At 44.0% G+C, this 18652-nt stretch overlaps 1 protein-coding gene across 7 annotated transcripts in view; it reads right to left on the bottom strand.

Annotated features, from left to right (window-relative positions):
• LOC108437687 (unc-80 homolog, NALCN channel complex subunit) overlaps positions 1 to 18652 on the bottom strand; it is a 57005-nt gene that overhangs the window by 2280 nt on the left and 36073 nt on the right. For 4 of the 7 annotated variants that reach the window (XM_037536472.1, XM_037536474.1, XM_037536475.1 and 1 more), the window contains 20 exons: positions 18068 to 18248; positions 17623 to 17888; positions 17280 to 17414; positions 15807 to 15945; positions 15606 to 15702; positions 13678 to 13848; positions 13397 to 13489; positions 11372 to 11590; positions 9741 to 9971; positions 7918 to 8041; positions 7586 to 7711; positions 5674 to 5797; positions 5346 to 5552; positions 5041 to 5225; positions 4725 to 4890; positions 3693 to 3872; positions 2411 to 2558; positions 2031 to 2087; positions 1113 to 1194; positions 1 to 118 (listed from right to left, as the gene is read on the bottom strand). In XM_037536472.1, coding sequence (XP_037392369.1) covers positions 1 to 118; positions 1113 to 1194; positions 2031 to 2087; positions 2411 to 2558; positions 3693 to 3872; positions 4725 to 4890; positions 5041 to 5225; positions 5346 to 5552; positions 5674 to 5797; positions 7586 to 7711; positions 7918 to 8041; positions 9741 to 9971; positions 11372 to 11590; positions 13397 to 13489; positions 13678 to 13848; positions 15606 to 15702; positions 15807 to 15945; positions 17280 to 17414; positions 17623 to 17888; positions 18068 to 18248 — 3049 coding nt within the window. The remainder of the gene's footprint in view (positions 119 to 1112; positions 1195 to 2030; positions 2088 to 2410; positions 2559 to 3692; positions 3873 to 4724; positions 4891 to 5040; positions 5226 to 5345; positions 5553 to 5673; positions 5798 to 7585; positions 7712 to 7917; positions 8042 to 9740; positions 9972 to 11371; positions 11591 to 13396; positions 13490 to 13677; positions 13849 to 15605; positions 15703 to 15806; positions 15946 to 17279; positions 17415 to 17622; positions 17889 to 18067; positions 18249 to 18652) is intronic. The other 3 variants (XM_037536473.1, XM_037536476.1, XM_037536477.1) reach the window with 3 other exon arrangements.

Here is an 18652-nt window from a genome sequence, read left to right as displayed (position 1 = left end):
CTTTATCGACTGCTTTGTTCTTGGGCTGAATGCTCCTGCGTGTGGTTGAGAGCCTGGCTCCCTGCCGGCCACGAGATTCGTCCTGCACCCTAGGAATGGACAACAGCGGCCGACGAAGCTACAAGACAAACCCCATATAAAGTATTTTATAGTAAATAAAAATACAATATTCAAGCAGTAGAACTCGAGAGGGAGCGTCTTATCGTGCAATAACATCACTCCCGGAGTGCTCTACTGCTTTAATACAGCAGTTAAATAAATACAGTAAGAAATGAATAAACTGGCCGTGAACGCGGCGTTTAATATGTTTTAATGTTCAGTTCCTTCCTCCTAATTACAGCTCCTTAACGAGCAGCTCGTTGCTACGTCAGAGTAACGAGCTCCGCCCACTCGCTGCTCAGCCGGCAGTTCGTTCTCCAGCTCCTTACACTAAATTCCCAAACTGTCATCAACACTGAGCAGCTTTTCAGTCGGCAGCTGTGACAGAAGAACAGCTGAACAATCTGGAATCAGCCAGAAATGAACCCAACACCTTTCGCCAGACATGTCTGATCTTCAGAGTCGGACCAAATCAGACTGAGCCGTAAAACTGAGCCAATATCAGATTCAGCTCAGTTTGGTCAGTTTTTCCAGATCAGTATTAATGTTGTTCTGTTCCAGCCGGTCTGTAAAGCTTCTTACAGCCCGTTTAGTTTGGCGAATGGTGTTGGGTTCATTTCTGGCTGATTCCAGGTTGTTCAGCCGTTCTTCTGTCACAGCTGCTGACTGAAAAGCCGCTCAGTGGTGACGAAATTGTGTCATCTCATCTTCAGAGTCGGACCAAATCCGCTGTCGGTCAAATGTGATCTTAAAAGTGTTCGTTTTCTGTTTGTGGCAAAGTAAGAAGTAAAAACATTCAAATGGCTTGAGCGTCTCCTACAGCCTTCAAAGTCATTGCTTAGCAATGGTGTCTCAGCAGAGTGACACAGTGTCTGTCCAGAAAAACGCGCTCTTATGGCAAAAAAACAGCACAGTTAGAACGCTGCTCAACCAATCAGCTTGCCTGACTGGAACTAACTATTGTGTAAATTTCAATTAAACTTAGTAAATTGTTAATGACTTAGATATCTCACCTGTCTAAGACCTCTTTTACGACCAAGTGGTGGCTGAAGCAGGAGATTTTGGTGGCCAGGCTCGCTCTGGACACTTGCAACCCTATCAAATAAGGCCAAGGAGCAGACACAGAGTGCAAGAGGTGAGTGCACATGGCTAAGAGAGCTGAACACAATCCCTGTTCAATCCTCCAGGAACAGAGGAGAGTTTAGAGGAAGTGTGTCTGCCCCACAAAATCCCCAACAGTTCCAAGGTTGGTCACTAATCAAACACGCGACAAAGACAAATTGTGAAGCATGAATCGCAGGCCAGAAACCTGCAATGTCATTCACAACACCACAGGGGACTTACAGGAGTTGGTGTTGGCAGGATCTTAAGGCCATCAATATAATTTCAACTGTTTTGTATAAAAATGTCATGAATAAAGCCAGTGAATTTTATTCCGTACTATAAGCTGATATTCCAGAAAATCATTATTCCCGATCCACACCTGCCAGACCATACTCCTGATTCCCACAGATTGGCACCCCAGTGAGGAACTCCAATTTGAGCAGTGAAAAAAAGCCTGAAACATGAATGGACACCATGGCACCATGAGGCTCACCGGAAATGACATGAGTACCACACAGTGACAATACAGGGGCATTATTGTCCATAACAGAGAGAGAAAGGGAACAATATAAAAAAGAGAAAGAGAAGGGTTTGAGAGAAAAAGAGTAAACAAACAGAACACAAGATTAAACAGAACAGGACCAACTGAAGGACAGAAGAGAAAGGGGGGCGGGGGGGGGGCGAGAAGAGAAAAACAGAAAGAGGAAGATAGGGAGAGAGTGTGTATCCATTGTGAGGAGTCAGTGGATGTGATGAGTAGGGAAGGCAGGCCCAGCCCCGGCACACACACAGTGAGACACCGCAAACACAGGGCCATGACACTGTACCGTGAGAGGTTACCCTCCTGCAGCAGCCCCTGGGACTCATCTAGCACATTGGGTTCACTGCAGAGTGGGCAGGAAACAAGGTTAGGGGGAAAGACTGAAGTTGCATGCAAACCACAGCTGACGATCACCCCTCTCTTTAAAGAAAAGACATGGTTATGTTATATATGCAGTTCATGTTTCAGAATAAGATATAATGTGGTGACCTCCAGCAAAACTGGCAATCTACGAAGAAAACAGAAAACTCCCATCAAGTGCCTCAATGAAAAGTATGCTTGACTCCGCTCTAAAGCAAAGGAGTTTGTATTATTATATGATTGTCGTTTTGGTCTGAACTTCATGGTTGGCATTAGCAATAGAACCAGAACCAGGAGCTGATTTACCTGTGGCTGGGCAGCATGGTGCTGAGGCCCGGCTCTGGTTGGATGGAGGAGGTACCCGTAGCGTGGCTGGAGAACCGGCGCTGGGTAATGAGAGTGGGGAAGAAAGCCTCGTGCTCACTTACCACACTGGGAATGCTTATGGAATCATCTAGGAAGAAAGAGGAGGGGACAGTGCATAACTTGGTTCACGTCAGTATAGAGGTCTGAGCGTGACTGGTTTTCAGTCCCGCTCCTGCCCGCCCACCCAGACAGCATTCTGGCTTGTGATTAGGCAAAGGTTTCCGGCCAGGTGGTCCAACCTTCGAAATCTGTCTGCAGCATGGAATGCTTAACTAGTATCTCGTCATGTCTTACATAAAAACCGCCTTTTAAAGTTTTTTTTACGCTCTTCTGTTTAATTTTCATTGATTTTCATGGCATTTTTCAGTGTGACGCAAGGCGCGGGGAAAATCTGGTCTATTCTCTAAATACCTGCACCGTCTTGGACTCTGGCGCTTCGGGCACACAGCATATTTGAAAGCGCTGACCACTTAACACGGGCACGCGACTTTCCGTGTCGCTCACGCTGCACCGAAGCAGTATGTGTGAATCAGGCCTATGAGAATCTGCATGTTGTTTGTGTGATAAGTTGTTCGAGAATGATTTTAATCATTTTAACTGTTTACTGTTATATTGTTCACATATATGATTTACTAATCGTTCTACTTTATTTAGGCTATTTGTTAATTTGCAGGATTTCTCTTCATGCATGCTTCCGCCCGCTCCCGCCTGAAGGGGTCCGATTGCCCGCCCGCTCCTGCATGCAATATTGAAAATTAACCCCGAGCCACAAGATTTGGGGCCTGGTCCCACAGGAATCCTCGGTAGGGCAGACCTCTACTCCAATATGCCAACCATACACGACTTGGCAAATCTGTGACACAGGGAATTCGCCGCTGAGCTGAATTTGTTGGTAAGTAGAGAAAACTTGGAGAACAGAGTTACTCTGTGTTAAACGGTGTTAGACTGCCTTAAATTAGCTGACACAAGCTGGCTTGCCAACCAATGCATCCAGCATCAGAGTACATCTCTTAGATCTGGTGGAGAGTTTAAGACAGATTAGGGAAAAATTACAGAGTGGACATTTTATAAGCAAGAGGTCCTATATGTGAGGAGTACTGTAGGGCTTTGACCATGACAATGGCAATGAATAATAATGTTAATTTAATGAGGTCATTGTTATTAATACAAATATTAATACTTGGAGTATGAAAACAAAAAAAAGAAAGAGGATTAGCTTTACTTTCCTCCTCCTCTTCGTCCGTGCGGCTGAGCGTGTCCTGTGAGGGCTGCCGGGAGGGCTGACTGTCTTGCTCCCACACCGTCCCTGTGCCTGTGTTGGAACGTGACATGGTGGCCAGACTCAGCCGATAGGCTGATGTGGAGGTACCCACTGTACTGATGGATGTCTTCCCTTGGTAAGCTGAAGAATGGGACACAGAAAGAACCACTATTATTTCAATGCATTATGAAAGAGATTTTTAATATCCAGTTCATTTTATAAAGCATACAGCACAAAACTGGATTGAGACCAACTCAGAACCACCTTAACCCCTTTAACTCTTTAGGCTTATTATCCAGTAAATAATAGAAATATTCACAACTATGATATTATGGTACAGCTATGATACTAGTATTAATTCAGTTTTGAGAGGGAAAATCTGGACACAAAGATTGGTCTTTAGGGGCTACACCGCTGGCATTATACAGAGAGATTCACTCGAAAGAGGCCCCAAATATTCTGCTGTAACTCCTGTGAAAGGATGAAGCATTCTGAACCAAAAAAATAGGTTACATACCTTGATGTGTGTGTAATCAACTGCATTACATGCAATGCTGGAAATGATCTCTGTTTTCTGCCAGACACACAAAGGGTATGGGGGTCTGCACCCAGAAACTGCAAACGGAGGTTAAACGTCGTGACAGCTGTCCGGCGCCTACCTCATCGCTCTAACACGGAAGCATCCTGGCTAGTTTGAAGCTTCATATACTGAGGAGCACATTGCACGTTGTTTTGTTCAGGTTGCTTCATCCTAGAGAGTTATTACAGAATATTCGGGGCCTCTTTCGAGTGAATCTCCCTGTATTATTATTTAGGAACTATTATAAATTACTCTGTAAGAACTATGAAACTAAAATGTACATTGTGTAGTGGAGTTTAAAGGGTTGAACTGAACAAATTAGCGTACAAACCAATGAATCCAGCTGCAACTACACCTTTTAACAGACAGATTAATCTGCTCTGACTCTCAATGTGTAAAATACACATCCTGACCTGAGCCACTGTGCACAGCCTCTTTCAGGATCTTGAGCTCGTTGTTGAATTCAGCAAACAGGGAGCTCTTGCAGAGTGAGCGAGGGATGAAGCGCCTCTCCAGCTGGTCAGCAATGTGATGTCGAGCCGTGATTTCCTCCTGAGACTCTGCCGGCTGGGTCAGCAGCTGCGAGGTGGGAGAAAATTGTCTTTATTATTATTATTAAATTATTCGTCTTCTTCATCAGTCTAACAAAATGAGATTTTTAATGAAACAAGAAAAGAAGAGACAGAAAAAACAGAATTAAGAGTTGGAAAAGTTCCAGAATTTCCCCACCTTGCATTGTATGAAGGGGCGCAGGAGCACGAAGATGGGGATGCGAGTGCGCACTATAAAGTCGATAAAGTCCCAGAAAGCCAGACCGCCCACTTTCCGCAGAGCCATCTCCTTCACCTGCAGACTCAGTCTGTACCACTGGTTACCCAACTGCCTCTCAAAGCACACCAGCACAACCTTCAGAGCTACACACAAAGCCACAGACCAAAAGAAAAGAGAGTCAAAGTAACAACTTTCATAATGATTCTATGATTTAACAATAACACAATGTCCACAAATTCGCTGCTTCTATAATATTTCCTCACCCAGATAAGCCGCTTGGCTGGTGGACTCGGCCAAACCCTCTCGGCGCAGGTCCTTGCCCGTGTCTCCGGGGGTGGAACAGTGCGCCGGAGAAGCATCCAGCACAAAGTTCTTACTGCGTGAGGTGCTGATGATGCGTGGAGGCAAAAGGATGTTGATGACTGTCTGCAGGAGCAGGAAAACCTCTGCCTGCTCAATTTGAGGACTGTCTGCGGAAGCACACATTCACAAATGACCAAGGTTTGGTAGGTGCTGACATTTACTGACACGCTGTTTACATATGATGATGAAATACATTGAAAGCACAATCTCACTTGGTTTAATACTGACCTTTGCTTCCTGAGCCAACAGTTAGCACGAAAGGAATCAGAAGGTTGAGTAGCATGCCTTCTCGCCGCTCCTGATTGGTGAAGGGAGAGATCACGTGACTGAGCGGGAAGTCATCCTTCAAAGCCTATAAACAAAGAAAGATGTAACATATCTTAGGACATATCATTTGCACCAAAAACAGACCCAAACAGTCAGGTTTATAAATGTTTGGAGGGCAACAAAATTGTTATTTTTGCTGAATACCACACACACTGGAGCGGAAATTAAATAATGAACATGAACTGATTTTCAGCTTTAATTTGAGTGCGTTAACATCCAAATCTGGTGGACAGTATGAGAATTATAAACATTTAATTGCAAAAAAAAAAACAGTTTTTAGGGGCTCAAAAGTAATTGGACTGGTGAGCTGGTCCATAGACAAGATAAATGATGAGAGTTAAACTCAATTTCTCAGTATGGTGTCTAAACTGCCACTGCCAGTGAAACAAGGCTGAAAAATCAAAACAAACTCATCACATAACAAAATGGTAATTCCTATACCAGGGCTCGGCAACATGAGGCTCCGGCGCCGCATGCAGCTCTTTTACTGCTCTATCGTGGCTCCACAGCGTAATTAGGTTTGTAGGTAAAAATAAAATAATCCTCCTTTACAGTAAAATACAGCTCTGCTGATCGTTCAACACAGTTTTAACAATTCTTCTTCTTCTTTCGGCTGCTCCCTTTAGGGGTCGCCACAGCGGATCATCTGCCTCCATCTTGCCCTATCCACTGCCTCCTCTACTTTTACACCAACCATCTCCATGTCCACCTTCACTACATCCATAAACCTTCTCTGAGGTCTACCTCTTCTCCTTCTACCCGGCAGCTCCATCTCCAACATTCTTTGTCCAATATATCCACGATTCCTCCTCAAAACATGTCCAAACCATCTCAACCTGGCCTCTCTGACTTTATCTCCAAACTGCTCCACCTTCACTGTCCCTCTGATCTGCTCATTTCTAATCTTGTCCATCCTTGTTACTCCCAACGATAATCTCAGCATCAACACAGTTTTAACAATAAATCATCTTAAATGCTGTCGCGCAGACTACTGGTCACCATAGCAATGTAGACAAGCATCTCGCCTAGCTAGTAGCTAATGAAAAGGCAAATAGAAAAAAATCAAGATGAACATCGATAATTTAGAGACCAATGGACTGAACTGCATTTATAAATCACTCCAGCTGGTTTCCTGATGCACATGATCTGCAACGAGAAACTGTCAAACGCTAGAAAGTCACGAAGCTGCAGTCAGCTTCCCTTTCACCAGCTTCTTGTTCGAACTGTTCAGTTCCGCCTTAAATAGTGCAGCAGTAACATTCTGGAACTACTTAAGGTGGAATGGGACGATTCAAACAAGAAGCTGGCGAATGAGAAGCTGACTGCAGCTTCGTAAAAAGTCAAACGGCAAGAAAATTATTCTACTTTTAAGGAAAAGTTTCCTGCCGGAGATGTGAGAAAAGTCCTGAGCTAAAGATTAAAGCAGAGCAAAGTAAGTCTGCGCTTTCATTTGTGGTATACTTTTTAGTGCATACTACTACATTAGCAAATACTGAGACATATTTACAGTGAAGATGGTCAAATCGACCTCAACTGTTGCGGCTCTTGGATCTTCTTAACATTTGGGTTGCCGACCCCTGTCCTATGCTGTTCACTTGATTTGGATGTAAATACCCTCAAATTAAAGCAGAAAGTCTGCACTATGAGCTCACATTCATTCATTAATTCCAACTCCAACATGCTATATGTTATAGTAGACAGCTACCGTAATATATTTATGGACCAGACTTCATCTAAAGGCAACTTCAAACCTTTACTAACCTCAAAGGATCGCAAAGGTAGGACCTGCTCACGCACTCAGGGCATCACATACCTGTATCTGCATGGCTACAAGGCGAACCACAGCTGTGCTGAAGGGAAGAGGAGGGGACAAGTATGGACTTAGGTGCAGCAATGGCAAGCCATCTGCTACACTGGAGGGTCCAACCACACCCATCACCTAGATTTTGAAAAACAGACAGAAAAAATAAACAGAAACAATGTAAAGCTAAATGTAATACTATGAAAGTCCTGAGCTGGACCCAATGCAACTCTGACTGAATTAATTCAACACTAGAGCTCATAAGCCTGACATTCAGTTCTGTAGTATGCACCCTGTTGTGTAGTGCTTTAGAATGAATCGTTCTGGAGGTCACTGATACTCACCAGGTTTACACAGACATTGATGAGGGAGCGCAGGTGGGGAAGAAATGAGATGATCGGCTGGCGATGGAGAGTAAGACAGATGCCTTCAATCAGACTGCTGGCTGCCTCCCATTCCACCTGTCGTCTGGGAAAAGTCCGAAAGCAACAGTTATTTTACAAACGTACATGCATCAGACGTCCTAGAGACAGCACTGCAGAGTTTCAGGTGTTCTCATCAAGTGATTATCAAGCCTGTCATTAGCTAGATCAAGTGAAAAAGGGGCACAGCTATAACTAGTGATGGGCTTTCTTGAAGTGACTTGAAATGTATTGAAGCTTTTGCAATACCTCTGCTTCATTATGTCATCCGGTATAACATTATGACCTCCTTGTTTCTGCACTCATTGTCCACTTTATCAGCTCCACTTACTGTATAGCTGCACTTTGTAGTTCTACAGTTACAGACTGTAGTCCATCTGTTTCTCTGATACTTTGTTTGCCCCCTTTTACCTTGTTCTTCAGTGGTCTGGACCCCCTGGACCCTCACAGAGCAGGTACTATTAGGTTGGTGGATCATTCTCAGCACTGCAGTAACACTGATGTGGTGGTGGTGGTGGTGGTGTGTTAATGTGTGTTGCGCTGGTATTAGTGGATCAGGTACAGCAGTGCTGCTGGAGGTTTAAACATTGTGTCCACTCACTGTCCACTGTATTAGACACTCCTACCTCACCAGTCCACCTCGTAGATGTAAAGTCAGAGACGACAGCTCATCTGCTGCTGCACAGTTTGTGTTGGTCATCCTCTAGTCCTTCATCAGTGGTCACAGGACGCTGCCCACAGGTCTCAGTTGGCTGGATATTTTTGGTTGGTGGACTATTCTCAGTCCAGCAGCGACACTGAGGTGTTTAAAAACTCCAGCAGCACTGCTGTGTCTGATCCACTCAGACCAGCACAACACACACTAACACACCACCACCACATCAGTGTTACTGCAGTGCTGAGATTGACCCACCACCCAAACAGCACCTGCTCTGTGAGGGTCCATGGGGGTCCTGACCACTGAAGAACAGGGTAACAGAGTATCAGAGAAACAGATGGACTACAGTCTGTAACTGTAGAACTACAGAGTGCAGCTATACAGTAAATGGAGCTGATAAAGTGGACAATGAGTGTAGAAACGAGGAGGTGGTGATAATGTTATGCGTGATTGGTGTTCTGTAAGTATCAGATTACATTTAGTATGGCTAAAAAGTTTGCACTACACTGACAATATCCAAAACACATTTCTCAGTTATGTTATAAATTCAAACTTTTCTGAAATAGAAATAACAACAGCAAAAAGTTCACAGTCTGTCATTGTTTAAGAGATGTAAATAGCCAATGTATGGGAAATAATAAAGATATTAAAAATGTCTGATGTCAGTGGTAAAATTGAATCGACTAGTTCGTTCTGTGGAAGGGTTTGCGATGAATTATGCACTGACAACATTTGCATTGATTATTGCTGTCAATTCATGTACATCCTTCCTAGAAATGTACACAACAGCTCTCTCTAGACTCGGAAATCTATTAAACCTGTTAAATCCTCCCTTCATACCAACTGTCCAATCAGATGAGAAACACATTCAGACTTACTCACCTCATACCTACCTGAACAAATATCACACACACTCAACCACATTGAGGCCTTACAGAGAAAGCTGCGGGCAAAGACACAGCACGGCACCAAAGCACAAAACCGGCGACCCTCACATCGCAAAGATGCGAGGGGAAGCGAGGAAGCCAGCGGGTTCACTGACAGAAACAGCAACAGAAGAAGGCCGGCGAGTAGCCGGTGGACAGACCTGGAGTACAGAGCCTGCGGGCGCGCGCACCTGAGCGTGGGCATCTTGTGGATCTTGTTGAACATGCGGTCCAGCCGTTTGAGGATAAGGATGAGGGCAGGCCGCACAGCCTCTGATGACCAGTCGGTGATGGGCAGCATCTCAGTGATGTAGCGGCGCAAGCCGCGGCTCTCCATGGTTAAAGTGTCGTAAGGAGCCAGCTTGAGGAGGGAATGGGCAATCTCTGCCAATCTGGAAAAAGAAAGACCACTAATTGACAGTAATTCTTTTTTTTTGGGGTGGGGGGTTCTCCAATTTAGTCGTCTCCAATTCCACCCGCTGTTTAGGACTCCCCCAATCACATGACACCACCAGTGCTAGGAGGGCAAATGCTAGCACAGGCTTCCTCCGAGTTCTGTGAAGCTCCTCCTCAACTTTTCGAACCGCCGGTCACACAATGTCATTGGACAGTCGTGCGCACTCGGAGGAGAGTGTTAACTGCCCGATCTGTTAAGTCAACAACAGACTAGCACTGCGTTAAGAGATGGGAGATGCGATCTCCTGATGATACAGCCGGCGCTTAGATGTTTGTCCCACTCAAGAGCCCAGATATTCGTTTTTTGATTGGGCTCACATTACAACACAATGCAATTTATTTGTGGCCCCATTAAATCTTTGGCCCAATCCCATTTCATCTTTTTACCCCTACCCGTTGTTTTTGAGTGTCACTCTAACCCCTTGGAGCTGAGCTACAGGGCAGTGGTTGAGATCTTCCCTCTGAAATGGGACCCTCAAATAAACAGAGCATCACTTCATTAACAGCTACCAGCGCTGCTCTGTAGGTGACCCTGCCCGTCTGCGTTCAGCTCCTCACTGCTGGGCTTTAGATACATTTAGGGATCATATGATCTTCAAGGGGGGGTGGGGGGCAGTTATTTATTATCACCCACCCCTAATTCTTCAGTGATATGAAGCTGAAGTCGGAGATTCTCCAGATTCTTGCTCAAATTTTCCCGTTCTACCTTAAATGGCGCAGCAGTTACATTCTGGCGCTTCAGGTGTCAGAACTGCTGGACTATTTAAGGTGGAACGGGAAAGTTAGCTAGATAGCTAACGAGATTAGCACACTATTAGTGATTTTTTATGCTTGTTATGAAGAAAAACGACCAAAATCCACAAAAACCACATTAAACTAAGATAAAACAGGGGTTATCGACATTTTTAAACAGAGAAAATTCTCACTGTTGTGTGTTTCTTTGGTCGCTCACGCAGCCATCATTTTTTCCCTCATAACACTCCATTTGGAGCCTCTGAAAAACCTCAGTTTGGAGGGCCATGTAGCCCCAACACTTCGACCCACCCCTCTAACTCAACAAGAATTGGGACCCCTGACCCCTTGATGAGAATGCACAAAACAAAGAGCTAAGGGCTCAGTGATAGGGACAAGGGGTGAAATGGGATTGGACCTTGCTCAGCTCCACAGGTTTTTCAAAGGCAAACCTGATGCAGCATCAGCCTCAAGAGCACTGGCTGTCACTATGGTTTCATTCGATTTTATGCACTAATTTTGTTGTTTTCATGAACTAAACCAACCTGAGAATGCTGTGACTAAAAACAACCAGGGTAAACAGCTTAGAACTGAATGCTCATACCTCATATGAGACTTGATATCCAAAAGTTCTAGAGCAGTGACTCTGGGTTCTCCTGCCACGTTCTGCAGGATTTTGAGGCGTGGGCCACAGTGTTTGTAGAACTCGGTGCAGATGTTGAGCAACGACTCGCGGGGCCGGCGAAACTCTTCTCGGGCGATGCGCTCATCCAGCTCTTCCCGTGGCATGCCCTGACCCTCCTCCAACAGGTGCAGGTTGTCCCTGTGCAGGTAAAGCAATATTTTTAAAGCATTTTTTAAGATATAAACACTATGTGATTTACAAATTTACTCTGACCAAAGTAAACAACATGTTTAATTTATATCTTACATAATGCATCTATTTGCATAAAAAATCTAACATTACATCACGCCTTCTGGTAGCAGAGTAATACTCCTCACGCCGTTCAGGACTCCAACTCCCAGAATCCTCTGGGGAGTCACATGGCCATGAACTCTCCGCAGTCCACCTATTCTTCCCGGTTTGTGTTTTCGCTCGTTTATTCGTTTACAACTATTGCCTGACCCCTTTTTGGGAGTCAAACTCTGTTTGATCTTCTGTGTTACTGACCTTTGGCTATTGTTCTCCTGTTTACAACTTAGTCCCTTGCTGTTTCCTATGCGCATGTATCAACCTTCGCCTGTTCTGTACTATGATTCTGGATTTGCCCTCATCAAACCTTTTTCATCTCAGCCTGCTCTGCGTGCGTCTGACTATTTCCAAAGCCGTCCCACATTACAGTTACCATGGACCACTGAATTGTATTTTTAATTAATGAGGCAATGCAGCAGTGGTTAAATTCAATAAACAATCCTTACTTTTTAAAAACATCAAATAGACACAATCAAAACAATCATAAAGAAACGGGTCACATTTTAAAATATAGTTTTTTTTAATATATCATTTTTTTGGTCTTTTTTGTTCTGTATTTATTTAGGTCTTTTTAAGTTAGTCATAATTTTATCTTTCAAACGTGTTGTATAAAATCTGTCACATTTACTCATTTTAGTAATGAGTCAAACTCGTGTTCTAATGGTATTCGTCTAACCAAAATATCAATATATTATAAAAAACAAAAAATCCCTTCTACATTTTATGGTATTTATGTTTATTTTTCTTTTGTTCTAATATTATATTTATGTTTTTCTTTTGTTATACAGTGTTTTAATGTAAACATACTTACTGCTGAGAAAGAAACCATTTTCTACTCTACATATCTACAGTTAAGGATGAACAATCATAACTGGGCCAGACAGCAACTACAACAATGCTGTCAGGAACGGCTGTCAGGAACGTCTCTTCAAGCAAGTTTCTGATTAGATCAGTCAGATAAAAGGCTACCATTTAGAAACAGACTTCATTATCACGCATCCTCCAAATACCTCAGTAGATTCAGACTCACCTGACTGCCACGCAAACGACTGACAACGATACTCGCCTGGACTCAACTTCCCAGAACTCAATATTTAAGCCCAGGCTTTAGATAGGATTGTTGTGAAGTATTGTCTCCTTTCTGTGAGCAGCTGAGTGTTTATCCTGACCTGTTTATTTCGTGTATGACCATTGACACGTTACACTTTAACTTCCCTTTGTGGACTTTACATTCATGTTCGATCTATAACATACAAGGTAAGCGTTTAATTTGGACCTGCTGTAGCTTTAAACTCTGTTTGGGAAGCGCAACACCACCTCTAGTTTGGTGATAAAATTGCTCTGGAAACCACAGAATGGTCGCACTGGTAATCAATAAACTTTGCATTTTATAAATATTTGCCTGCTGCTACTGAAGCTGTCCTTCCAGATTCTTATCTCTTTGTATTTATCGTTGAAAAATTAAAACAACTTTTAATCTATGAATGTTTTCATCAGTAATTACATTGATCATATTAACACTGCATTGACAGGTAAAACAACAAGCCCATAAGTTACACTAATTTTTGCAAAATATAAATGAAAGGTTTGATCTGGAATTCATATGATAACTCAGGAAAGAGTAATTTGTATTTTATGTCCAGATCAGACACAGACCTGGTATTCGGCCCTCCAGACATGGTGTGGTTGGCAGCAGTTCCTCCTTTATGGCCTTGATCAGAGCGACTCATCTGAGGTGCAGTCATAGGCCTTTACACAATAAACAAAATCATTGCTATCATGTTCCAAATATAATCTCTCTTAATATGATAAAACGATTTAGTTACTTTAACACATTCATCAATCTAATCCCTATATAGGGCTTAGATGAAGGATAGATGGCATCGTTGTGTGTGTGTGTGTGTGTGTGCGCGTGTGTACTGTGTAGAGGGACTAACCGTGTTAGAGACTCCACACTATACAGTAAGGCCTGAAGGGAAGTAGCCAGAGCAGCAATGGCAGCAATTTCATCTCTGGCTACAGACACTGACTCCAGGGCCTGACTGTTACTCTTCAGTTTCTGCAGGTAACAAGGAACCAACGCCTCTAGAACCATCAGCATCTGTAAACTGACACAGGACACAGAGAGAGGACTTCTGTATAATGAGACATAAACCTGGTTACCAGGCAAATACAGTATTGGAACAGACAATAGGGAAGGCAAACTGGTCCTAGACTACAAATATAGATCTCTTTTCCACTGCAGGACCGAATAGGCCTGAGCACGAAGAGTAACCGTTCCAGTAGTGTTTCCGCACAGACATGGTTCAACATGGATCGCTTAAAAACTGTATTAACCATGTAACTGTAATCGGGGCCACAGAACCGTTCGGTGTAATGACTTCTGCTGGCAAGCGTTTGTTTCTTGAAAACAGGAGCGGAGACTCGAGGAAAAAGAAGGTTAATGAACGTGCGTCTTCCCAACCAAGTAGGTCTAACTCAGCTTACACAACCATCAAACTTAGTCACTCAGGTAACCCACACCCTCTAGCTGTCTCTGTGTAAATGACCCCGAAGACCCCTATTCGATGGGCGGCTAACCAGATGTGAAATAGGTTAACCACTGGAAGTCGTTACATGACAAAGGGGGCTGCTCTCCACAGCCCCCACACATCACCCAAGAGAGGTGTGATGCGGAGTGAGGAGGCGGATGCACGTGCTGAGATAAGCAACTTTTATCATGGGCAAATCCAGAGTCATGGTCAAAACGGTCCAGGGTCATAGAGCCAACATGGATAGATCGGGGGGCAGACATGACATAAACCAGAATACAACAGAACAAACAACACAGCATATAACAACCAACAGTGCAGACAGCGATTCAAACAAAGACCAGCCAACACAAGGGGCAAACACAGGGCTTAAATACACATGGAAAATGAGGGACAGGTGGAAAACAGGTGGAGACAATCAGGGGTGGAGTCATGAAATGAAGGGGCTAAACCAAAATATGGACACACATGGACAGGACTGGGACAGGATTGGGCCAATCGTTAAAAGAGGCATGCAAAATGCAAAGGAGATTAACACAAAAGGCAAGGGAAACAGAAGAATGCTCAAGAAAAGTTACAAAGTTAATAAAAGCAAATAAAGTAAAATAATATTTATCAGGTGAGATGATGAAATGATGTTCGCTGATTGGCTCCATGTTTACATTGGTACTTTGCCAAAGCATCTTGCTGCTATTTCAAACCCGAAAGCATTCAAATGAATTCAATTTGCTGAAATAAATGAAGTCAACGATTTTAAATCCATCATTCAATAAACATCAAATCTTCAATCTAAAACCTAAATGTTAGTTACATTAGCTGTCTAACCAGTGAAGCATGCTGCCAGCACCGCTCACCACAGACAAACAAAAGCTTTACCGGCAGGAATTTAGATGGTTATGACTCTGAGGAAGCGAAGTTGAGCGGCTGATGTTAGAGGGACAGAAAGACGAAATTGAGGGGTGGGGGGAGTGGTGGTGGCGGGGGGGGGGTGCTGGCAGGATACACCCTGGACAGGTCCCCAGTCCATTGCAGGGCAGACAGACAGACACATTCACTCACATCTAGGGGCAATTTAGTATGTTCAACTGGCCAGACTGTATGTCTTTGGGGAGAACGGGGAGAACCTGCAGCCTGTTAGCAGTTAGCCATTCATTTGTGTAGTTTTCTTTTGTCTTCCCTGGTTCTGATTTAGCGGTACCACAGATGGAAGCAGAAACCATAAACGGTTTCACGAGTCCGGGCCAGCACGGAACGGCCCAGTACGGCTCTGAGAACCATTTGGCTCGACAGTGGAAAAGCGGTCCATAGTGAATTCCATTTATGGGTGTTCAAACCTTCGGTAGGACTCGGGTGCGTAAGCCACCACTGTCACACACAGCTTGATGGACTCACTGATGGAGAAGGCTAGGTCCTCATTGCCATAACAAAAATCTGTAGGAAAGAAAACAATCAGTCCTCCTACCAGTGCCAGCGCAAAACACATGGGACACAGGAAGTGTTGGTGAATCTGGAGGGAGCCATGTGGCACCGCTTACCCAAAGACCGAAGTGGTTTCTCAGCCTTGACCAGCTCCAGAGCATCCAGACCATCAGCTGTCTCTCCCTCCAGAGACACCAGCAGATCAAACAGGCACTGGGCCGACACGCCTTTAGATAATCCAGTACTGGTGCAGGTCTAAATGAAAGAGTTACAAAGTACAGTTCACACTAGGAATATTACGCTACTCCAGCACTCGGTAAACCAATCAAGGTGCCAGTATGTAAATACTGAATATGGTATTCTTTGCCTTTAATCACATGAAGAGAAAATATAGCGACAAACAGCAAAGAAAACAGGTTTTATGTTTTAACAGTGTGAAATTACGTGCTAGTAAGCTTTCTTTCTACCTAAGCACATCGTTAAGAACATGACTGAGAAGGTAATTAGTCTAGACTGTAGATTCAGAAAGAGTTCAAATATATTTTTCTGACAAACTAACATCTTGGCACAGCATCCAAGAGAAAAAGAACTATGAAAAAAGACTCGTCGTATTCTGGTTAGCTGCAAATCCAGCTCATTAGATTAACTAGATTAGTCTCTGTAATGTTACTCTACTAGCTTAGCTTAAGCCCTATATACATTCCATGTATTGCATTCTGTGTAACGATGTTTATCGGTATTGTCCCTGTCAAATAAACAAATAAAATAACTGAAATAAATAATTCAACCGACACAAAACGCTCATTGTCCACTTTATCAGCTCCACTTACTGTATAGCTACTCTCTGTAGTTCTACAGTTACAGACTGTAGTCCATCTGTTTCTCTGATACTCTGTTACCCTGTTCTTCAGTGGTCAGGACCCCCATGGACCCCCACAGAGCAGGTATTATTTGGGTGGTGTATCATTCTCGGCACTGCAGTGACACTGATGTGGTGGTGGTGTGTTAGTGTGTGTTGTGCTGGTACAAGTGGATCAGACACAGCAGAGTTTTTACACTCTGTCCACTCACTGTCCACTCTATTAGACACTCCTACCTTGTCGATCCACCTTGTAGATGTAAAGTCAGAGACGACAACTCATCTGCTGCTGCACAGTTTGTGTTGGTCATCCTCTAGTCCTTCATCAGTGGTCACAGGACACTGTTGGCTGGATATTTTTGGTTGGTGGACTATTCTCAGTCCAGCAGCGACACTGAGGTGTTTAAAAACTCTAGCAGCATTGCTGTGTCTGATTCACTCAGACCAGCACAACACAAAGGCACCACCACCACATCAGTGTTGCTGCAGTGCTGGAAATTACCCACCACCCAAATAGTACCTGAGGGTCCATGGGGGTCCTGACCACTGAAGAACAGGGTAACAAGTATCAGAGAAACAGATGGACTACAGTCTGTAACTGTAGAACTACAAAGTGCAGCTATACAGTAAGTGGAGCTGATAAAGTGGACAATGAGTGTAGAAACAAGGAGGTGGTCACAATGTAAACATATAAACTTTCAGCATCATTCTTCAAGTTGTGTGCTCTCACAGTGAACTCCAGCAGTGGGGCCACGCTGGCAAACAGCTGCAGGATGAAGGGTTTGCGGTGGAGGATGTAAAACTGTCGGCAGCAGAACTCAATGCCTTGACGCAGCAGTGGATTACTCTCATAATCAGCATAGGTCTTGCATGAAGAAGAGCCAGTCAGGACAAAGCACATATGAAACATAACACAAATGCATCAATGCATTCAATCAATTATCAGCATACTGAAGTCCAATCGTAACAACTTCATAAAACATTCATAACTTTTACATAAGTCATACATTTACATACCTATAAATTATATTAAAAATGCCCATTTTTATTGTTTTTCAAAGCGTCATCTATACCTGAAGCATGGTAGGGAGAATCCACTGGTAGCCACTGAGGGAGAAGAGGTGGTTGAAGTGCACAGCTGTGTTGATGGCAGTGGCAGTGTACTGCCTGAGGAGGGCGCTGTCTTCAGGGTGAAGCAGCAGGGCTCCATTGAACACATTCAGAAACAGCATGATCTCATCACCCCAGGGGTACTCGCTGGGCATACCCAGGAACATCTCCTCCAGCAGCTTGATCCACAATACCTTATGCAAGGTGTCCATACCAAAGAGCTCTTTTCCTGAGACACACGCAACAGCCAACCAACAAACAAGCAGTCAGTGGTAATTAGATTCATGCCTGCGACTAATTAGGAGGCTAATAACTGTCAAATAACAAGAACATATTTATATAACATCTAAGATCACACGGCTTTAGAAGCACAAATAAAAGGGTGCAGTGGCCTCTCAGAAGACCTACCCAGAGGCTCATTGAAGAGAGTGAACTCAGCATCAATGGCTGTGCGGGGAAAGGAGGGCAGGCGCAGCAGGTCTTCCTGAAGCAGTGAGACATGGGATTGCTTGTGCATGGCTGGCATGCGCTGAGTGAGCGAGATGAGGAAGAGAACTCGGCCCACCTCCTCCAGCTTCCTGGAGAACACCTGGAGCAGGAAAGCGCAAGTTACAAATTACCCTGGAAATCAGAGCTGCAAACAACTGACATTCCATTAAGACCCAGCGACAGGCATAAAAAAAATGATCTATGAGTAGGGCTGGGCGATAAAACAATAACGATAATTATCGCGATATAACTTTTCCCGACATAAGAAATGTTCTATACATTTTTTTTGGTGTAATAGAGCGTTCTCACACTTCTACGTTCTACCGACAGCCCTGGTGGCATTTTCTACTGCAAGGAACGCGATACTACTCTGCTGTCACCACAAGAGGGCGCAATTCTGAGTTTTTCAACATGATTTGAGCTAGTCAAGGAGTGAATTCACACATTCCCTGTTTGAGTGGAGCGATCGGCGATCTCCAGTGACCGAGTGTGAGTGATGAGATA

Source organism: Pygocentrus nattereri, chromosome 30, assembly GCF_015220715.1.
Source record: "Pygocentrus nattereri isolate fPygNat1 chromosome 30, fPygNat1.pri, whole genome shotgun sequence".
Classification (NCBI taxonomy): domain Eukaryota; kingdom Metazoa; phylum Chordata; class Actinopteri; order Characiformes; family Serrasalmidae; genus Pygocentrus; species Pygocentrus nattereri.
The sequence above is the reverse complement of the archived record's forward strand: the minus strand, read 5'-3'. Positions and strand labels throughout refer to the sequence as shown.